Genomic DNA, 22,971 nt, shown 5'->3' on the forward strand with positions numbered 1-22,971 from the left:
TGGGGAGCAAAGGGCTTATTTCACTTTGAAGATCATAGTCCATCATGAAGGGAAGTCAGAGCAGGGATTCAAGGCAGGAACCTGAAGGCAGAAACTGAAGAAGAGACAGGAAAATGGTGCTTACTGGTGTGCTGCCCCTTACTTGCTCATTTACTTCTCTTATACAGGTCACAGTGGGTTGGACCTCCCCACATCAAAACAGCAATCAAGAAAACATGCCATCGACTTGCCTATGGGCCAATCTGATGAGATTTCCTCTCCCTGAGTGAATCTAGCTTATGTCACTCACACACAGTAACAAAACAACAAACAAATGAAAAACAGCAAACACTACCTTTTTATAGTGTTCTGCAGAAAAAGGAATCAACATTTAATTTGGTCATTGCAGATACACTGTTCCCCTCATTAGCCTAGTTATCTATGAACTCTATCAACATCTCTCTTAAAATGTGGCATCAGGATTTTATATCATTACTATAAACAGGACTACTGTCACATTTTGTTTATAGTATTTCTCTGTTAATTCACAATAGGGATATATTTTTAACATGTAATACTCAATTATTGATTTCAAAAGGTTAGATTCCTGGTAGGACTGACCTTCATACTTTAATGGTACAATTGATTTCTTTTTACTAAGTAGATACTATCTATATCCTTTAATGTTGTGTCAGTGGCTAAGCCCTATGTTCTAGCCAATTATAATCATTTCAAACCCTGACTCTGTCAACTAGCACACTGGCTAATCTTAGCCATGCACTGTATTATGGACAAAGATGAAGCATCCTACATAGCATGGTATTAGTGGTCACCCTTTCCAGCTGCCATTAAGGTTTTATTAGACAGCTTGTAACCCCATCTGGATATACTGCCACCATGTAGCCTGTCTTTCCCAGGGACTGTGTTATTCCTTGATTCCATAAAAATAATGTCAATGACACTACCCATAGTTTCTTTATACTTAAACCACCAAACACTAAAACTATTAATTGCCAAAGACTCACTGTAAATCTTCTGTAACCAGGTAAGGCTTCTAGCAGTGGGACTGGGACATTTGCTCTACAATCTGTCCTGCCTGCAGCAAGACTTGCTGGGGTAATAATAGTGGCACTCCCAGCAGTGGCTAACCAATGACTAGTACAACTAGAGGCCCACACCACAAGACGAAGCTCATGCCTGATACTCCCTGGATAGCCAGACACCAGGGAATGCACAGCCAGAGAGCCAGAACAGAACCAAACATGAATGGAAAAATTTCAATGAAATGATTCCTAATAATATTCTTCTTTATTTAAAGATTGGTGCCTAGCTCAATTGTCAAAAGAGGTGTCATCCAGCAACTGATGGAAACAGATGTAGAAACCCACAGCCAAACATAGGCAGAAACAGGGGAACCCTGTGGAAGAGAGGGGAGGGAAGACTGTAGGAGCCAGAGGAGTAGAGGACACCATGAGAACACAGCCCACAGAATCAACCAAGTAGGGCTCATAGGGGATCACAGAAACTGAAGTAATAATCACAGATCCTGCATGGGTCTGAGCTAGGTCCTCTGCATATACATTGTGTAGCTGGATGTTCTTGTGGAACTCCTAACATGTGGGAGGGGGGTGTATCTGTCCTTTTTTTGTCTGTTCTTGGGATCCTTTGCCCCCTACTGGGTTGCCTCATCTAGCCTTGACATGAGGGTTTGTGATTAGTCCTATTGTAACTTGTTATTCTATGTTCAGTTGATAACCCTGTGTGGCCTGCTGTCTGTTTTGAAGGGAAACAGAGGAGGAGTGGACCTGGAATTGGGCCTGGAAAGAGTGGGGGAAAGGAAAGCTGTAGTTGGGATGTAGTGTAGGAGAGAAGAATAAAAACTAATCCATGATCTTCCTTTCTATACTGGAAAACTCAAACAGTCTCTAATTTGCATTCCTTAAGTTTGAATGGACTCACATAGATAAAATGTCCAATGGTAGGCTATTTGCAGCCTGCTCCTGTACCTACCCCTATGAGAACTGTGCTACAGGATTAAAAAAAAAAAGCCAAGGCAACAAGTATATTAACTAGAAAATTTGGAGTTCAGACATAATAAAGAATATAATAAAAAAATAGCAATTGTTTACAATCTAATCAGAACTGTGCTAAAGAAATGGATGGTGGCCGGGTGTTAGTGGCACACACCTTTAATCCCAGTACTCAGGAAGCAGAGGCAGGTGGATCTCTGTACGTTCGAGACCAGCCTGGTCTCCAGAGCGAGTTCCAGGACAGGCTCGAAAGCAACAGAGAAACCCTGTCTCAAAAACCCAAATAATAATAATGATGATGATGATAAAAGAAATGGATGGCTAAAACTAAGAAAACAAAAGCCAGATTTCTCCCAACAATCTCATAACAGGTTACTCTTCCATGTATCCTAAACCTACTTGTGAAGAGTATATGGAAGCAACCTTTCCCTGCATGCTGATGTGAGCCATGATACCCCATCCCATCTACCATAAGTTCTTCTGTGATAGCCACCATATCTATACATTTTCTTTTGTCTTTCTAGAGTATCCCTGCTTCATGTCACTGCTTCATCAATGGGACTGTCCTTTGAAATGTGGTGACAAACATTTTATGGCCACCGGTTGAAAAACTAAGTAGCTGTAAGCCACAACATACTCATCCCAGTTTTACCCTGCTCCTTAATGCTTTGTAAAAGGACACTTAGACAGTTCTAGAGTGGTAGAGTTTAAACAAGGGTTCACATCAACATCTTCCTCTGTGATGTTTTAGAAAATTCATGTTTGCTTGATGACTACCCTAACTGTCATCATAGAAACTTCACCTAGTAATTGATGGAAGCAGATGCAGAAATCCACAGCCAAACTGTGCGAGTCCAGTTGAAGAGATGGAGGATGGATTATGTGAGCAAGGGGGGTCAAGTACATGATGGGGAAACCCATAGAGACAGCTGAGCCAAACTCACTGACTCTAGTCTAACAGCTGGGGAGCCTGCATGTGAAAGAACTAAGCTCTCTGCATGTGGGTGACAGTTGTGTGGCTTGGTCTGTCTGTGAGACCCCTGGCAGTGAGACTAGCATATCCCCTGGTACATGAATCTGGCTTTTTGGGGCCCATTCCTAGTGTGGGATGCCTCGCTCAGCCTTGATGGGGTGGGGGGAGTCTTGGTTCTATCTCAACTTAATGTGCCAGGCTTTGTTGACTCCCCATGGGAGGCCTTACCCATTCTGAGGAGTGGATGGGGGTGGGTTCGGGGGATGGGAGAGTGGGAGGAGGGGATGGAGAGGGAACTGTGGTTGATATATAAAATGAATAAAATATTTTTTTTAAAAAAAGAAAATTCATGTGTGTGTAGACCATGGGCCTGGATATTCTGATACAGCAAACTTGAAGTATCTGTATAGCCTGTTAAAAATCTCTAAAAGTTGTTCATTCTCATCCATGATGCTGGTTAAAAACCATTGTTCTATACTAGTTTACTCTAATCACCTCTCCTCACTATTCTGAAGGATAAAAACTATTTGAATATTTTATCCTATTGCCTACAAAAACAGATTTAGTTTTTTGCGGAAGCAAAAAATTACGAATTGAGAAGCAAATATATCCCCCATGTTAATCAGATCCACAGTCAATCTTGCAGGGTATAAGAGAAACAGTTTAGCATCATTTTTAACAGTTAGGGTCATCTTTATGGTCTCATAATCTACTTACCGTTTCCAAACTTCTTAAATAAAGACGATAATTTGTGATGTAAACTCTTCCCTTAATGGGGCCATTGAAAGGACATATGTAAATAACTTCTTTGTCTAGTAAGATAAAAAAAGTACCCTAAAATAATGGAAATATAGACCAAGATATACAACAAATGGTACTAACTTAATATAAACTACTTGGCTATGTTTAACTATAATAAAAATGTTGAAAGCAACACTGGCAAAGTTTCCACATCTCGTGCCAGGCTGAATCAGGGCAGTAGGGAGCCAGTAGGCCTATGTCTCTTCTAAGCACTCATGGCATTTGTGAGTTTGCCCCCAATGCTGTAACCACCTGAGACAAGGTGACAAGAGCCAGAGCACAGAACTGAATGGGGGTTTCGCTGTTGTTAACATCTCAGTATTGTAAAAGAAACTACTTGAGCTATTTCTCTTTCAATGATATCCTTGAATATGTTAATGATTTTAATTTTTAAAAATAACTTTGAAATCCCTTTCTCTTCAGGTACCAAATGAAAACTATATACTGAGGTCATTTCATGTCAGTTCAATTAGTTACTATATTGGTTAAAGGTCCATCTTCTGATATTCAGGACTCAAATGTCATATATGAAGACCATCCAAAGCAAAATTTCTTTGCTCTTATCCAGAAACTGGGAAGGACATAATTTACTGGTTTCAGTTTCAAGACTAGAACTATGAATGTGAGTCCATGGACACTAGTTTCTCGTGGTTCTTGTGGTACATGGCTAATTCAAAGACACTTTTCTAAAACCTTCATTTAATTGCTCATTTAAAATAAAATTCCAAATCTTAATTAATGGGCTGGTTCCCTGAAACAATGCTGATTATTGGACCCAAATATACTAATATGTGGCAGGAAGGACCAACCCTAACACAAAAAATGAATGTCCATATCATCAGCACTTGGCTCAGATGCTATTGGATGCTTTTGCATTCTTAAGTCAAAGTGACCTAGCCCTTCCAAAGCAGATTTCTTCCTCTTAGCATGGGTTTATCATGAAAAAAGAATACTGTATTGACATGTTACCACAACCTTACTTAAATTCCATTTTCTGGCAAAGGATCTCCTATTTTATCAAAGAAGAATCTTTAAGCTATTATCATTTTTGAAACATATATCACAGATTGGAAGACTTAATTTAATTGTTCTTATAACCTTAAATTACGAATAGTCTATACTATACCTCTAGTTAGAAACTTTCAAGAGATAACCCACATTGTTAGCACTAAAACATTCTAGTTGGTACAGAGACAAGAATATTGCTAGCCTTGTGAGCATAGAGCTTTTGAAAGAACTCTTTGATGAGGAAAGGCATGCATTCTCTGCACTGACACTCCTAAACAAAGCTAGCCTATTTGTCCTCTCTGTCTTGTACAGAGCAAGTGAAGCTCAAGCCACCTCATCTTGCTGTACTGTTCCTCCAGGTCTGCACTCCCAGCCTCAAAAGCTCCTTACCAGTAATTAGTATTTCCCCTGGGAGTTGAGGAACACTCTCACTGAGATCCTGACTGAGTCCATCTTGAGATACCTGCAAGTGAAAGGGAAATCAGAGGTGTTGGTGTTATCTTGCACAGACGGTAACAAACAGAAATACGCTTTTTAAAGAAAAAATGGAAGTTTAGTATTTAAGAAAACTAGAGCAGAAAATTCAAACTGGGAAAAGGGAATCTGGGATGAAAATATAGCTGGCACTTTCTTAACTCACATGATGCCTTCTGTTTAATCCCTAGCAACAAAAGTTAGAAAAATAAAAGATTGATCTGGCTGCAATGTTTATCAGATGTGCTAACTCCTAGTCTGCATTAAAATAATATTACCAAAGTTTTAAATACTTTTTAAAGCTAACACACCTCAGTAGAATGACAGAACATTAATGAAGTTAGTGTGCTATATGGCCACAGCTTTTGTTCCTATGCAATTGCTGCAGAATCATATCACAGTGCCAGAGCATATGCTTTCTGACCTATTATTTTTATTAGGAATCTTATTCTAAGTAAGAGAAAGAGTAGTTTGTCACAGACCCCATCAGGTGTCTAGGAACCATTTTGGGAAATCCCCCCATTGACTTTATTCATCTTATCACTTCAGCAACTCTGACAGCCAGGAAAGCATTAATCATAAAACTCAGGGACTCCAGGTATGGTGACAGCCTTTGGCAAGCTGTGGCAGTATCATCACAAGTTTGAGGCTAGCCTGGGCCACATAACCTGACCCACTCTCAAAACCAACCAACCAACTATCCAATCCACTCACAATTTAAATTTCGGTATTTCAAAATAAAAATAGAATGCTATAAGATTAAAGGGCTGAAATAAAGTGATTTGTACATTAAAAAGAGTTATTACATTATGAACAATACTTAGTAAACGATTAAGAAAAGAATCTGCCAACCTCCCTCCCAGGTAATCAGGCAATGGGAATGAATATTTCACTCAACCAACAGGAAAGAACAGTAATGTAGCTTTAAAAAGCAATAAAAGGCAAAACTTGTCAGTAATAAAGAAATAAAAATAAAAAGATACCTGCCTTTCTGATTGGTCATCTTTATACACTTTGAGGTGAGAGAATAAATTGATCTTTCTGGTGAATCATCTTAAAATTTCATGGGGCCATGAATAAAACTTACTTAGAATTCACCCCCCTTTCAATTTATGATCCAAAAATTTCATTCTACTTTGAAGCATTTTATGTTCAAGTTGTACATATTTGGCTTTTGTAAGTCTTATCATCATAGTCATCAAATAATGCCCTATTTCTGAAGGTATAGTAACCTGCTTAGTCAGTCTTGGCCTTTCAACAGCTCCTTCAGACCAGAATATAAGGTCTGGCAGCAACTTATGAACAAAGCTTTAGGAAATCATTTACAAAGCAAAAATCATTTAACACATAATCTATTTAAATATCTCCTAGAACAAAGTGTCTCCATTGCCTTATGCTATATGAATACATGATGAAATTCATGGTTCAATAAGACCCAAACAATTGTCTGACACAAATATGAAGAGAGAAATGTAGAGATACAGACAAATGTAAAAACAACCTACCATTTTAATGGATTCATTCTCCAAGGCATATGAATTACATTTAGATGTTGATGCAGAAGCCATCCTGGAAACTACCAAGAAAGACAAAATTCTCTATTAATTGAACTATTTAAAACATGTGATTAAAGCTTTCAATATTTCAAGAGAACATAGTACTTAAGTTTGTAGATGCTATTTATATCTTAGGGCCCAACAGAATAAAAAATACAAATAGCTACCCAGAGCACAGGCAGTAAATATCCAATGAAGAAACACGTTCAATGCTGTATTTATTTTATTCTTGGTTTTTAGGTTTGAGAGGGAGAAGTTAGAGGTGTGCTATACATTTCCAAACTTTCACCTAAAAGTTAAGAGGGTACTGTGCCAGATACACACCTAGATGATAAATGACTATAAAGGGCCATGTGTGGTAGAAGCAATTTGTGCTCTAGCACTTGGGAGGCAGAATTAGGAGGACCATTAAATAAAAAGACTGTCTGCATTCATGAATGAGACTATGTCTCAAAAATTGCAAAATAGGGTTGGGAAACACAGAACAGGAAACAGGAGCTAAATAGTAAAAGGAAAATCCCATAGATGACATCATGATTATTCTAAGAAATTTTATTCATAGAGTTCAAGTTGCCAATTAAAAACAAGCAAACAAAAAATTTTAATGTTTACCAATACATTGCAGCATGAAATTTCTATACCACCTAATTTTTAAAGATAATTTACAAGCATCCAAGCAGAATTATTAAAGGGTGAATAGTTTCACTTAAACAATTCCCCATCAAAAATTATTTTCTCAAACTCTAATATAGAGCTATAGTCCTGAAAACAGCTTGGGAGACAAAACAAAAACAGACAGGGAGACCAATGGAATCAAATTGAAAACCCTCATATTAACCCACACACCTACGAACACCTGATCTTTGACAAAGAAGCTAAATTTATACAATGGAAAAAAGAAAACAGCTTTAACAAATGGTACTGGCATAACTGGATGCTGGCATGTAGAAGACTGAAGATAAATCCATGTCTATCGCCATGCACAAAACTTAAGTCAAAATGAATCAAAGACCTCAATATAAATCCAGCCACACTGAACCTCTTAGAAGAGAAGGTAAGTGGTACCCTCAAACAAATTGGTACAGGAGAGCGCTTCCTGAACATAACACCAGTAGCATAGACACTGAGACTGACAATTAATAAATGGGACCTCCTGAAACTGAGAAGCTTCTTTGAGGCAAAGGACACAGTCAACAAGACAAAACGGCAGCCCATCAAATGGGAAAAGATATTCATCAACCCCACATCTGACAGAGGGCTGATTTCCAAACTATACAAAGAACTCATTAAGCTAGTCACCAAAACACCAAATAATCCAATTAAAAAGTGGAATATAGAACTAAATCGAGAATTCTCAATAGAGGAATCTAAAATGGCTGAAAACACATAAGAAAGTGTTCAACATCCTTAGCTATCAGGGAAATGCAAATCAAAACAACAGTGAGATACCATCTTACTCCTGTCACAATGGCTAAAATCAAAAACACCAATGATAGCTTATGCTGGAGAGGATGTGGAGAAAGGGTAACACTCCTCCATTGCTGGTAGGAGTGCAAACTGGTACAGCCACTTTGGAAATCAGTATGGTGGTTCCTAGGGAAATGGGAATCAATCTACCACAAGATCCAGCAATTGCACTCTTAGGCATATACCCAAAGGATGCACATTCATACAACAAGGACATCTGTTCAACCATGTTCATAGCAGCATCATTTGTAATAGCCAGAACCTGGAAGCAACTTAGATGCCCCTCAACTGAAGAATGGATAGAGAAATTGTGGTCCATTTACACAATGAGTATTACTCAGATGAAAAAAAAAAAAACAATGGAATCTTGAAATTCATAGGCAAATGGATGGAACTAGAAGAAACCATCCTGAGTGAGGTTATCCAGTCTCAAAAAGACAAACATGGTATGTACTCATTCATATATGGATTTTAGACGTAGAGCAAAGGACTACCAGCCTACAATCCACACTGCCAGAGAAGCTAGTAAACAAGGAGAACCCTAAGAGAGACATACATGGTCTCCAGGAGATGGGGAATGGAACAAGATCTCCTGAGCTAATTGCGAACACGGGTGGAGGGGAGAGGGAGGTAGGAGAAAGAGAAGGGGAGAAGAGGAGAAGATGAGGGCAGAGGACATGAGGGAGCAGGAAGACTGAGTCAGGGGAAGAATAGAGGAGAGCAAGAAAAGAGATACCATAATAGAGGGAGCCGTTATAGGTTTAAAGAGAAATCTGGAACTAGGGAAATGTCCAGACAACTATAAGGTTGACCCCAACTAACAATCTAAGAAATAGTGGAGAGGCTACCTTCCCTTATAGTGAGATTGATGACTACCTTATATGCCATCCTAGAACCTTCATCCAGTGGATGATGGAAGCACAAGCAGAAACCCACAGCTAAACACTGAGCTGAACTCTGGAATCCAGTTTCAGAGAGGGAGGAGTGATGAGCAAAAGGGTCAAGACCAGGCTGATGAAACCCACAGAAACAGCTGACCTGAACAAGGGGGAGCCCATGGACCCCAGACTGATAGCTGAGAAACCAGCATAGGACTGGTCCAGACCCCTTGAACAAGGGTGTCAGTTAGGAGGCCTGGGCAGTCTATGGGGCCTATGGCAGTGGATCAGTATTTATCCCTAATACACAAATGGACTTTGGGAGACATCTCCACATGGAGGGATACTCTCTCAGCCTAGACACATGGGGGAGGGCCTAGGCCCTGTTCCAAATGATATGACCCTTTAAGAATGCCCCATGGAAGGCCTCACCCTCCCTAGGGAGCAGAAAGGGGATGGGATAGGGAGTCAGTAGGGGGCAGAGGAGGAGGGGAGGGAACTTACATTGGTATGTAAAACAAGCTTGTTTCTCATTTAAATTCAAAAGTATAAAAATGAAAAACATACCTGTTCTAGCCTCTGGAAGAAGCAACAGCAAATTTTTCATATGCTGATATTGATCTGAACATGTGAATAAAAAAGAATTGCTTTATCTACATTAAAAAGTCTAATGTGAAATAGAATTGAATGAAATCAAATTCATAGGAATTATTTAGTCAGTATTTTCTAGTGAAAGTATGTATTTCAGGTAAATAATGCATAATCCCTCAATTCAGCCATAGACAAAAGGGGTTAATATTCAGAACAACATGTGGTGGTTTGAAAGAAAATGGCCCCCCAAAGGGAATGGCACTATTAGGAGGTATGGCCTTGTTGGAGGAAGTGTGTCACTGTGGGATTGCGCTTTGATGTCTCTTAATCAAGCTTCCCTCAGTGTGACAGCCAGTAGACTTCCTGCTGCCTGCAAGAAGCAGCAGTCTCAGCTCCAGCACCAGGTCTGCCTGTACACCACCAAGGTCCCCATCATGATGGACTGAACCTCTGAAACTGTTCGTGAGCCACCCCAATCAAATGCTTTCCTTATACATGTTGTCGTGGTAATAGTGTCTCTTCACAGCAATAGAACCTAAGACAATACATCAAACATTTTTTAAAAAAATATTTATTGTTATTTGTGTACATAATGTGTATGTGTGGGCATGCATGCTATAGTGCATGTATATAGAGGTCCAAGAACAAGTCATGGAGTCAGTTCTGTCCTTCCACCTTTACCTGAGTTGTGGGAATCAAACTCAGATCATCTGGCTTTCAAGGCCACTTAAGTGCCTTTATATGATGGGCCATCTCACTGGCTGCACAAAACCATTTAAACCTAAGTATTTATTTAAACTTGTGAAGATTTTAGCAATGATGGAAAACAAGAAATGCTTGTTATTTTAGTTATCAATATTAAGGATAGACAGGGATGAAGTCACTAGCAGGTAAGCATATCTACTTCAAGGTGACTGTGGATATCTATGGAATCTTTTGGATCATGTTCCATTAAAAGAACTGTCAGAGGGTTGGGGATATAGCTCACTCAGTAAAATACTTGCCTTGAAATCATGATGACCCACCCAGAACCTGCATTTTTAAAAAGTTGGGTATGATATATGCTTGTAAATCCCACTCCTGGATACGCTGCCTTACTAGCCAGCAGCTTAACTTACTTTTGAGCTCTAGAAAAGTGAGAGACCCTGTCTAAAAACCCAAGGTAGACCACTCTGGAGGAATATGATCTCCACATACCATACACACATGTATTCACAAACTGCCAACCATTCTCTCTCTCTCTCTCTCTCTCTCTCTCTCTCTCTCTCTCTCTCTCTCTCTCTCTCTCACACACACACACACACACACACACACACACACACACACACACACACACACACACTAAAAAAGGAGCAGTCATTCCCTAACAAAGCACAGCATACCAACTCACTCTGGCACACCTTCACGGTGCTGGTCAGTGTCCTTAAGAAAATCCTGAAGAAGACAGGAAGCATATAAATAAAAACATCAAAATGAAGAGGTGGAGAGATACAGAAGGGAAGGAATCTTACATTATTAGGGCTGTCAGGTTGCACCCACAAGAGATCAACTTGACAAGGGCAAAGCTGGTGCCCATTTGGCTCATGGTTGTGTCCTGGTACACAATGGCATTATTAACACTCTAGTGAGAGAATGACTGATTGTGTGGAAAATACACACCATCATAAGACATGATGAGGGGGCTAACTTCAATACTGATTTACCAAATCCCACAACAGTGGAACAATGAAGTATTATTGAATCATAAAGATGAACTCTTAACCCAGATATCATGATGGCACAAATCAAACTCCCAGCAACTGGGAACTGCTAAACTAGGAGGGTCTGTTTAGCCCAGTAGTTTGAGACCAGGCTAGGCAATAGAGGAAGGAGGGGAGGTAAGAGGAAGCAAAAAAACAAGTGCTAATAGAGAAAAGATGGAAAAGAAAAAGTGAATTTGGTGGTAGCTTAATTAAAAAGGAATTACACTCTAACTTTAAAAAAGATCAGCAAGTAACTGCCAAATAAATTAAATTCAGACAAAATATTACATTGTGCTTTGCAAGACTACTCTAACCTTATGCTCATATACCACAAAATATTTACTCTTAGACATAATAGCAGAATGGGGAAGATGAACTTGAAAAGGCTGATCAGATGTACCTACCCTGAAATTATTCATCTGACTAAATAGGATTATTTAAGGGGACAGAGAAGGTTCTTCAGTAAGTAGTTTTTAGTAGTAAGATGCTTGAATATCTAATAGGTAAGTGTTTTCAAACTGAAGTTATTATTGCTAATTCAATAAAGATATTTAAAATCCAGGGCTGTACAGACCACTTACTGCCAACCTGCCTGCTCATGTATTCTTTTAATATTAGCACTTGCGAGGTGGAAGCAGGGGGATCAAGGGTTCAAGCCCAGCCTGGACTACATCAGACTGAAACACACAGAGACACAGAAAGAGAGAGAGAAAGAAGGAGAGACAGAGACAGATAGACACAGAGAGGAGAGAGACAGAGACTTACCATCTTTAACACTTGTAAACATTTCAGTCTAAAATAAATGAAGAAAGCCATCTCCACCTCCCCTTTTAAGATAAAAAGTCACTATATGATTCAAGGCTTTCATTAGCTAGGCATGGTATTGCACTCCTATAGCCCTAACACTTTGACTGAGTCAGTTTACAATCAAGCTAGTCTGGGACACACACACACACACACACACACACACACACACACACACACACACACACACTCTTACCTGTCTCACCTAACCAATACTATGGTGTGACCCAGAATGCACAAGGATCTGGGCTCAATCCCCAGAGGCACACACACACACACACACACACACACAAAAAAAAAAAAAAAAAAAAAAAAAAAAAAAAAAAAAAAAAAAAAAAAAAAACAGGTAAAGTTTTTATCTCAAATTGTGAAACTCATCACAATTTCTGAACATTTCAAAGAGAAGTCTCATGCCCAGCCATCATCACTCTGCACTCACAATGCTGAAGCCCTTCAGCAGCCAGATAGATTGCTTTCTATATCTACAGATCTGCCTACTCTGGGCCCTCATATACATAGCATCATATAACATGGTCTTTATATCTAAAGCCTTCTCTTTGGGAATTACAGCAGACACTATTACTGTTAAAAGCTGAATCAAACACAATTCTCTGAGATTCAAGAGCCTGGGTGATGATAAGGGTCAGTTCCACAGTAAGCCTGGCTTTAAATTTTCATCAGTGAGCCTCTGTGTCAAATGTGGTGGCTGATCCCCACTGTCTGCAGAAGCTGCAACACTGAGACACCATGAGCTACATTTTGGAGCTGGCGCCATACAAATCCACCTCTGCAATTGAGGAACTATTTGACCTTGGGCAGGTTATTTAATTTCTCTGAGCTCTTGTCACTATTTTATCACTGTTGGGCAAAATGAGTTAACTCAAGAGAAGAACTACTCTATGTATCTGGTAATAATTATCAGCATTTTAATTATGAAAGGCTAATTATTCACTGTGGTTAACACAATCAATTCTACAAATAAGCTCTTGCCTTAGAAATACCAGGGAGAAAGCAATCTATTACATGGACAGTGTTTGGCTACTGATAACTGAATTATAAACTTTTAAACTGCACTTGCCCACAATGACTGGAACAGGAAGCAATGTGCCATTGTAAAAGATGCCCTAAACAGATCAAGTACCCAGGAGGCATTTACAGAAGCAGCTGCTCGCTTGGTTTACAAAGCATTCTTCCCAAAGCCCCAAGAAATATAATTTTAATCCTTTTTATTTAAAAAAGTCATTGAAGGGGCTGGAGAGATGGTTCAGTGGTTAAGAGCACTGACTGCTCTTGCAAATGACCCAGGTTCTGGTCCCAATACCCACATGAGGCAGTTTACAAATAGTTCCAGGGTTTCAGATGCCCTCTAGCCTCTGTGGGCACCCGTATACATATAGTGCACACCAATTCATTCAGCTTTACACCCAAACACATAAATAAAAATAAATATTTGTTTAAAGAGTTCTTTAAAATCATTGCTTTTTTACTATCTTGGCTATAATTCAAAAACTGAAAATTCTATACTCAAAGATATGATTTTTATTCCCTGCCCAAGATACTTTTGTGATGATTCAAATAAATTCCCTTCCTGTTGAAAAGGATACAGGGACTAGAGAGAGGTTAAGTTACTGGGTTGAGTCATTGGCATGGCCAACTAGCCTAGGTCCTCCTAACAGCACAGGGTACTTTTCATCTGGCGAAAAGTCTTCCAAGTACTCTCTTGAAGCAAACTAAATGAAGTGTGTTACTGGTTCTAATATCAGTGAAAGAGTTTAGAAGATAAGTTAACAAAAAAAGTTAAGAGAGCTCACTCACCCAGCTCACCAGTCTCCAGGGCCTCTAACATCCTCAAATAAAAGTACATAAAGGTGGTATTTGCCAAATAAAGCTTAGTTTTAAGCACAACATAGACTTCACCATCTCTTTGGAAATTCAAGATAATCTCAATGGGTCTTCCACTCTCCTTGCTTCTGTCTCTCATTCTAGCACTTAGCACCTTTCACACAGTCATTGTGGTTACTGCCCACCTTCTCAAAAGGATTAGAACCCTCCAAGCAAGAGGAGCCCCATTTGCAGGATAGGATTCTAGTATTTATTTGTTTTATTTACTCCTGTATTTACAGCACCTGCAACAATGACTAGCATCTAATAGGTACTTAATAGGTTATGTGTTAAATGAATTAACTGGTCAATAATGACTTGGACAAGGATTTTAACACCATTTCACTTAAGCCAGGAACCCATGAAAGGTTATTCAAATAAATTAAAAGGTACAATAAAGTCCCTGGCTCATCGGGATATTCCCTACACAATACTCTGGGCAGCAGAGCTGAAGTGCTCACTTATACTACTCTGAAACAATTTGCACCAAAGAACTGAGACAGTTTTATCCTCTTCTGTAGGCTCTCCCATGAAACAAACAATTTAAGCCACCCAAACCTTTTCTCCCACACATTGTTTTCCAGACCAAGAAACTATTTTAAAACCTTACAGAGTATACAAAACACCTGGACAAGATAACAGACAATTTACAAAAAGTAAATAGGTCTCAAAGAAGCACATTTTGCCCTGGATTTCACACGGTCTTTGCCAGCACAATCTAAACACCAAGGGGTGGGAGTTCCATCTCCACTGACAACTGATTTGCAATCCATGGCCCTTGCTGAGCTTTCTTGTGTACAAACAGAACAGTGAGAAAGAGCATGATGCTTTCTCCTTTGATGACCCCTAATGTGATTTATTACTTTGCCTTGGCATCTAAATGAATTTAGAGGTGCTTTCTCTCCACCAGTCCAAATGGCTGGATGGAACTATCCAGTCTTAGAAGACATTTCCAAAGCCTGTCAGCCAACAAGGAGTCATGAACAGGCAGCCTGATTAGAATTTCTGATTTTTGAAGATCATTGTTTTTGCTTGGAAATTTATTTTGAAAACAAATATCATGAAATTTAGGCACTGGAGTACAATATTATTAGAATCAATATTTTTTGTTATAAAACAAACTGTAAAAATCCCTTTGCTAGCTTAAGATGAGAATTGTAGATGGTATCTATCTAAAGACAATTTTTCCCTATCTCTTTGTGTGTTCCTGTGTGTGAATGTTTGTGGAGACCAGAACACAACCTTAGATGTCATTTATCAGCTACCATCTACCTTGTTTTCTAAGACAGGGTCTCTCATTGGCCTGGAGCCAGCCAAGTAGGCTAGCAAGCCCCAGGGATCTGTCTCTACCTCTGTTGTGCTGATATTATAAGTATATGTTAGCCACCTGCCTTTTCAACATGGGCTTCAGAGATTGAAGTCATACTTTGACAACAAGCACTGAGACCTCGCTATATCATTCCTTATATACTTCTTTCTCATCTGTTCCCTGACCCCACCATATGCCCTCTCTCTGCTGGTTTTCTCCCTTCCCCTAGTCAGTCCCCCTTTCGGAAACACCAACATACTGCCTTAACTCTAGTCTAAAATGAAAGAAAAGGGCTGTGATGTTCAATAGTGAATTTTTCATCCAAACTCCTCCCCCTCATTTCCAACCTGGCCTCTTCAGAAGCATCAAGCCTAATGAGGACCATTCTCTAGTCAGTATCTGAGTGCTAATAAATGCACAGTGTATAAGAGCTCCAATTATTCACACTTCTCACATGACTTTGACCATGGGCCACTTAGGCAAGAAAATGAAAACAGACTTCACAATGTCTTCAATGAAACTACTAGCTGGACACAAAAGAAAAGTTCAATGCTTCCAGGCATTTTGAGCCCATTGTGACTATCAATTTAAATTGTACATTTGCTTATTTGGAAGAAGTGATACCCCAGCCCGCATGAAAAGAACTATGTGAAACAGTATGAGTCTGTTTCATTTTTATCCATTTTCCTTTGACCAGGGATGGCAAACTGTTCCTGTAAAGGCTCAGATAGTAATTATGCAGGGTCTGTAAACCACACATCTCAATTGCAAGCACCAAGTTTAACAATGTAGCACCAAAATACTATCACAAGAACTACACATTTCAATACAATTTCATTTACAGAAGAAAATATGCTACTTCATGCTTTAAACTATTAAGTTCTTTCCAAATGAAATGCCTCAGCCCAAATAAATAACCACATCCCTTTAAACTGCAAAATAAACTATTAGCCCTACTTTTCATTTTGTCAAAGATGCCACTATGTCCACCTTCAAATCGGTGTGATATGGTTGAAAAATTCTGTACTCAAGAATTTGAGTTTGCAATCCCAGCTCTGTCACTTAGTAATAATAGCCGTGCATATTCTATTGCATAGAGTGCAGTTCCCTGTAAAACAGGCATGACACCACTTGCCCTGGTTGAAGGTGAGGAGGATCGTGAAAATGGTATCACAACAAATGACATAACACACCTGTTCCCTCCTCCAACTAGAGGTTTCCCAAGAACTCTTAAGTCATTCCTCAAACTAGGTATTGAGAGAAATTCTTTCTCCCTGGAGAGACTCAAACAATTGTCTATCCCATCTTTCTAGGGCACCACCAAAAAGCCAAAGTACAATTCAATGAAAACCGAACTTGTGGATTAGGCTTAGTGAGTGAATATGGATGAAGGGTTACTTACAGTAGCAGGAGTGATCCCAAAGCAGCTTCTCCACCCAAAAGTCTCACCCTGACATGGGTGATAACTTCTCCACAGCTGTATTGATGAAGTCTCCCCTTCAGTTAACCTTTGGTCCTCTACATGCTCTAGCACCTCCCAGTCAGGAACTCATTTGTAATTAGAACAGAATAGTTTTCCACTAGCTGGGAGATGCAGAAGGGAATGGGTGAGATCAGGTGGGGGTCCAATGACCCTCCCCACATTCTTCAATAGGGGGATGTCAAAAATCAATGGGCCCAATCTTGAGTAGTCATAGTTTCTCTGATGAAGATGACGACTCATATGATAATCTAATCTCAGCAAACAGCTAATTGTCTAAATAGACATATGTAACTCATGTGTTAGATCAATTTATCTTGACTACTTCAAATCTCATTACTAAAAGTTATCTGGTTTAATGAGAGCTTTAGAAATTGTAAATTGCTAAGTCATTTTTAAATTTGAAATTCACTCTTCTTATCATAAGAATTCAGCTCAAAAATGCATCTACTTTTTGTAGCTTTAAATGTTGCAAAGGTCTTTAGCTGAAACCAATTCAGAGGCAGCTGAAAGGCAGTCTGAATCATTTTTTTTTCCAGGAGCCTGTGACAGACTTTGAACAAATAGATCCATTTACTCTATTTCTTGGTCTCCTCATGACAAATAGCACATCTTCAAGATAGTTGACTAGCTTTAGTGGCATGAGCTGTTAGTCATGGAACATGGAACTTTAGATATCATAAGCTGAAACTGGTACGGCAAATAAACTATTTAAAAGTCAACAACTACGAAGTTACTTTTTTTATTGGACAAAGGCAACATAGTGCTAGGGCAGAAATTTAAGTAGACCATTAGAATCACCAATGGATCTTGTAACAGTCAAATACTTGACAGTAAACAAAGTTTTAAAATAGGAGTAAGATCAAGTTCCCATTCACCTGCCAATTCCAATACTCATGAAACCAGCTAATCTACTCCACAACAAAACAAAATATTTTGCTGAATTATTTTTTGCAGCAAGAACTATTCTCCAAAAGTACATGTTAAATTTATAAGTAGAAGACATTTCTAAGCAAAAAGTTTAAATGGCAATTGCTAAGGAGTAAAAACAAGTACAGCTATAACTATTACAGTAATGGAGAATGCTACTTTTCAGCATTTACATTAAACTTCATTATATTCCACAAACCTTCTCAGCTGCAGGCTAAGGGACCCTCGGAGAAAAGACCAGAAATTGGGCAGTAATGGCAGACTCTTCCAAGCAGAAGTAGTGGGGAGGGATAGACGCTTTGGAGCACATGTGCAATTTGTAGAAATAAATAAAAGGAAAGCTCTTTGGGTGGAACAGGCCATTGAAACCAGTTCTTCTAGGTGCTTTCACTCAAAGGTAGAAGCAAGAGTTTTTCTCAGGCTCTTCTCACACACATGTACACTTCCCTTCTTTATATACTGCATGTGTTTCTAATATTTCAAATCTCACATAGTACTGGACCTCCAGTGGCTTTCTGGGTCTCCTGTTAGATTTCTAGAGCTTCCTAAAGGCTATGTTTTCTGTCCCTGGCACACTCTGGGCAGACAGAACCCAGTAAAGAACATTGTCCTCGAAAATTTCCATGACTTTGGAGAAGTTTAACTTCAGCCCCTTAAAGGTACTTCCTGGGATGGATTTGCATGATTATAATCGCTATGCATAGTTTTGTGATCTCATAAATATGCATCTACTGGCAAATATTATGTTGGTTTTAATGTGATTCTGCTCTTTGCTTTTGTCATACAGGCTGCTGGGAGCATCAGAAACACAGATACAGTCTCAGGGCTCTACTTATTTCTGATGCTGAATAGTGATAACAGGAGTTTTCTCCACAGACCTTTGATTAGTGTCTATGTTTCACTACTACAAACAGTGCTGTTCTAAGCATTCTTAAAAATGTCTCCTATATCTGGCACAATGTGTAAGAACTACATTGGCAGGTTTTCCTATACTTTTTTTTTGGTCTAGCAACAAATTAGTTTAAAAGTCAAATTAAACTGAGACGATAGGTAACAGATGATAATGCAGGCAAACCCACAACTTTAATCATAAGCCCAGGCTTGTCAACACTCGTCCAAGAATTTGGATAATGTATTCCTTATCTAGGGATTCTATGACAAAAACCCACAGAATGGATGGCTTAGAATAGCAGCTAGGGATTCTCTCCCAGTTTTGAGGGTGTCAGCTAAGACATGAGCCCTCTGAAACGCCTAGCTAGCACTCGGTGGTGACGACAGTCCTTGGCATTCATGGGCTTGTGGAAGCACCATGTCAACTACAGTCTTCTACCTGTGTATCTCTGCTTTGCTCCACTGTTCTCTGCTAATGGCACCCTTCTTGATAGATGAAGGAGCGTCCCTTTTGATCTAGCTTCATCTTTAACTACATCTCTAATGGCACTATTTACATGTAAGGCCACATTCTGAAGTACTAGGAGTTAAAACTTCTCTGGGGAGAGCATACCACACAGGCAGGACATCACCCATGGAAATGAACAGTTTACAAAGGATCATGTCAGCATATAGTTACATTCAGAAGAGTTTAGTTCTCCCAACTATAAGCATTCCATGAACAGTTATTAAATTAACTAGTACTGAAATATTGATATGCATACATAGAATGATGAAGTCATAGGGGGTGATTATTCCTGAGACCTCTATTCAGCATATGTAATTACTTAATCTTGTTTCCAGAGAGTTGAAAAAGAGCCAATTTACACCAATCAGCTACTCTGCATCACAATGGGAAATTAAAAAATGACTTGGGAGACTGGAGAGATAGTTCTCTCTCTCTCTCTCTCTCTCTCTCTCTCTCTCTCTCTCTGTGTGTGTGTGTGTTACTATCTGTTTAGGACCTAGGTTTGATTCTGGGCACCCACATGGTGACTCACAACCACCTGCCACTCCAGTTTCATGGTATCTAATGCCCTCTTCTGACCTCTGTGTGCACCATGCACATTAGTGCCACAAATAAAATAGGTCTTCAAGAAGTTAATTGGGAGAGAGTGGGCAAATACAAGTTGGATGGTAGCAAAAACAATGAGTGGGTATATGAGAAAATGAAAATCATTTGGGAATAAATACAGCCAGCCTGAAGCCAAGGTAACCCATCTGCTTGTGGACAATGATCATTTACTGACTGCCACGCTATCAGCCATTCTTCTAAGCACATTTGAAGTCATTTACTTTCCATGAACAACCCCCATTTGGCAAGTAATACAAGTAACTTCATATGACAACAGAGAAATATAAAGAACAACAACTTGTTCACCAAAGACTGTAGAAGTCAAACTGAGGCAGCTTAGCCGTCTTAGTCAATAACCAGTTCCCAGTAGATGAGCAAATGAAAAATAAGGATATAATGCTCTCTTATTAAATAGTTAACAACAAAGAAGGGGATTAGGAGGGGATTCTACACATAAAAATTTAAAAATTTGACAGTCAGAAAGAAGTGCAGCCTTCATTTTAGAGGAGAGTAAACAAGTGGAGATTCCCTCCACTAAACCTTTGAAATTGCCTTTAGAGATGCTGAGGCATAAGGATGGCTGTTATTTCCATGCAAGCCTTGTCTATCTAGCAAATCCCAGGCCAGCTAGGGCTATATGATGATACTCTGGCTCAAAACAAAATTGCCTTCAGAGATTAATGCTACACAAGATGCCATATTATAAAACTTAGCTGTATCTTAAATATTTAACCAGAAACAATGCTCCCACAACACTAGTGCCCAGTCCACTTAATACATATGCCTCACAGTGATTATAGCCTAGAGCCAAATGCTGACTTCTCAGTCAAATATAGACACCACTGACAATATTTTTTAAATGCACCCTAGTCTCCAAAGTTAATTCCAAAGAATACTTCCAGACCAGGCAGAAAAAGTGTGAATTGGTGCTTCCCGACCCTCCTGTATAGGAGGAACATAAGGAATGCAATTGTTGAAAATGGTGGGCTTGATCCATCTTTTATTTCTCAATTTTTTATTTAAATTAGAAACAAGATTGTTTTACATGTCAATCCCAGTTCCCTCTCCCTCCCCTCCTCCCCTGCCCCCCACCTAGCACGATACCTATCCCATCCCCTTTCTGCTCCCCAGGGATGGTGAGGCCTTCCATGGGGAGGATCTTCACAGTCTGTCATCTCCTTTGGGATAGGGCCTAGGCCTGCCCCTCCCCCGTGTGTCTAGGCTGAGGGAGTATCCCTCTATGTGGAATGGGCTCCCAAAGTCCATTTCTATGCTAGGGATAAGTACTGATCTACTACAAGAGGCCCCATGGATTTCTGAGGTCTCCTCACTGACCCCCACGTTCATGTGGTCTGGATCAGTCCCATGCTGGTTTCCCAGCTTTCTGGCTGGGGTCATGACTTCCCCTTGTTCAGGCAGGTCAGCTGTTTCTGTGGGTTTCACCAGCCTGGCATGGACCCCTTAGATCATTACTCCTCCCTCTCTGCAACTGGACTCCAGTTCAGTTCAGTTTTTAGCTGTGGGTGTCTGCCTCTGCTTCCATCAGCTGCTGGATGAAGGCTCTAGGATGGCATATAAGTTAGTCATCAGTCTTACTATCAAGGGAGGGCATTTAAGGTAGCCTCACCTCTGTTGCTTAGATTGTTAGTTGGTGTCATCCTTGTAGATCTCTGGACATTTCCCTAGTGCCTGATTTCTCTTTAAACCTATAATGGCTCGATCTATTATGGTATCTCTTATCTTGCTCTCCTTTATTCTTCCCCCACCCCTCCCCCAACTCAAACTTTCTGCTCCCTCATGTCCTCCTCACCCCTTCTCTTCTCCCCTTCTCTTTCTCCTAGCTTCCTCTGCCCTCCCCTCATGCTCCCAATTTGCTCAGGAAATCTTGACCCTTTCCCCCTCTCCAGGGGACCATGTGTGTCTCTCTTAGGGTCCTCCTTGTTTCCTAGCTTCTCTTCCACAAGATCCAGCAATTGCACTCTTAGGCATATGCCCAAAAGAAGCACATTCATACAACAAGGACACTGTTCAACTTTGTTCATAGCAGCATTATTTGTAATAGCAGCATTATTTGTAATTGAACCTGGAAGCAACCATGATGCCTCTCAATGGAAGAATGGATAGAGAAAATGTAGTACATTTACACAATGGAGTACTACTAAGCAGAAAAAAAAAACAATGGAATTGGAAATTCACAGGCAAATGGATAGAACTAGAAGAAACCATTCTGAGTGAGGTAACCCAGTCTCAAAAAGGCAAACACGGTATGCACTCACTCATATATGGATTTTAGACATAGAGCAAAGGATTACCAGCCTACAATCCACACCACCAGAGACGTTGGGCTTGATCCATCTTAAATAGTCTGAATTTATAAGAGCAAGTTGACCTTGGAAGCTAGCAAAAAGCAGAAGTAGCAACAGTCACTTGCCAAATAGGCCACACTAAAAAAGTGTCCAAAGGAATCCCCAAAAGCTGGCTTAATTAATATCTTTGAAAACTTACAAAGATAAAGGCTTGGCGACCCACGGAGTATGGACAACAGTCATTTCCTAGTTGGGCAGTTACCTATTATGCCAGCCATAAATGCAAGCCACCTGTCACAGAACAAAGTGAAAGGGCTGAGTATTTCTGGACCTTGACATCACTGAAAGAGAAGTTCTCATGGATGTGAAAGAAATAATCCAAGAAAAGGGCAATAAATACAAAAAGGGAAGATGATAAAGAGGAACCAAAACCACTGTTAACAGAATGGAAATGACAGAATGAATAAATGTCAGTTCAAAAACAAAGATACCTATTGAATCTGACAACTTACATACCTTTTGAACAAGCAATAAGGGCTGCTTCTTAGATGGATAAAAAGATTTCCCAGGTTCCAGATGCAAATTCTGACAGTAATACTAAGAATAAAATTAGGGTGTGATGATCGGGGAACGGGTATGGGCGTTGTTATAGTCGATTAGGCTATCCCTTTTATCTTCTTGAAGACCATATTGGCATCTACAAACATAATTCAACAACAAATCATGATTTTAAAAAGTGTCCCACAAAGAAGAAATG

The 22,971-nt window shown here is 39.6% G+C and overlaps 1 protein-coding gene across 6 annotated transcripts in view; it reads right to left on the reverse strand.

Moving 5' to 3' along the window:
* The window catches only part of LOC100761567 (myotubularin), a 113,211-nt gene that overhangs the window by 80,475 nt on the left and 9,765 nt on the right, over positions 1 to 22,971 (reverse strand). For 2 of the 6 annotated variants that reach the window (XM_027432212.1, XM_035450097.1), the window contains 4 exons: positions 22,731 to 22,911; positions 6,771 to 6,841; positions 5,182 to 5,254; positions 3,700 to 3,794 (listed from right to left, as the gene is read on the reverse strand). In XM_027432212.1, the coding sequence (XP_027288013.1) occupies positions 3,700 to 3,794; positions 5,182 to 5,254; positions 6,771 to 6,833 (231 nt within the window). In that variant the 5' untranslated portion in view covers positions 6,834 to 6,841; positions 22,731 to 22,911. Of the gene's footprint in view, positions 1 to 3,699; positions 3,795 to 5,181; positions 5,255 to 6,770; positions 6,842 to 9,733; positions 9,759 to 22,730; positions 22,912 to 22,971 lie in introns of those variants that run through there. The other 4 variants (XM_027432214.2, XM_027432210.2, XM_027432211.1 and 1 more) reach the window with 2 other exon arrangements.

The sequence above is a fragment of the Cricetulus griseus genome, chromosome X, assembly GCF_003668045.3.
Source record: "Cricetulus griseus strain 17A/GY chromosome X, alternate assembly CriGri-PICRH-1.0, whole genome shotgun sequence".
NCBI lineage: Eukaryota > Metazoa > Chordata > Mammalia > Rodentia > Cricetidae > Cricetulus > Cricetulus griseus.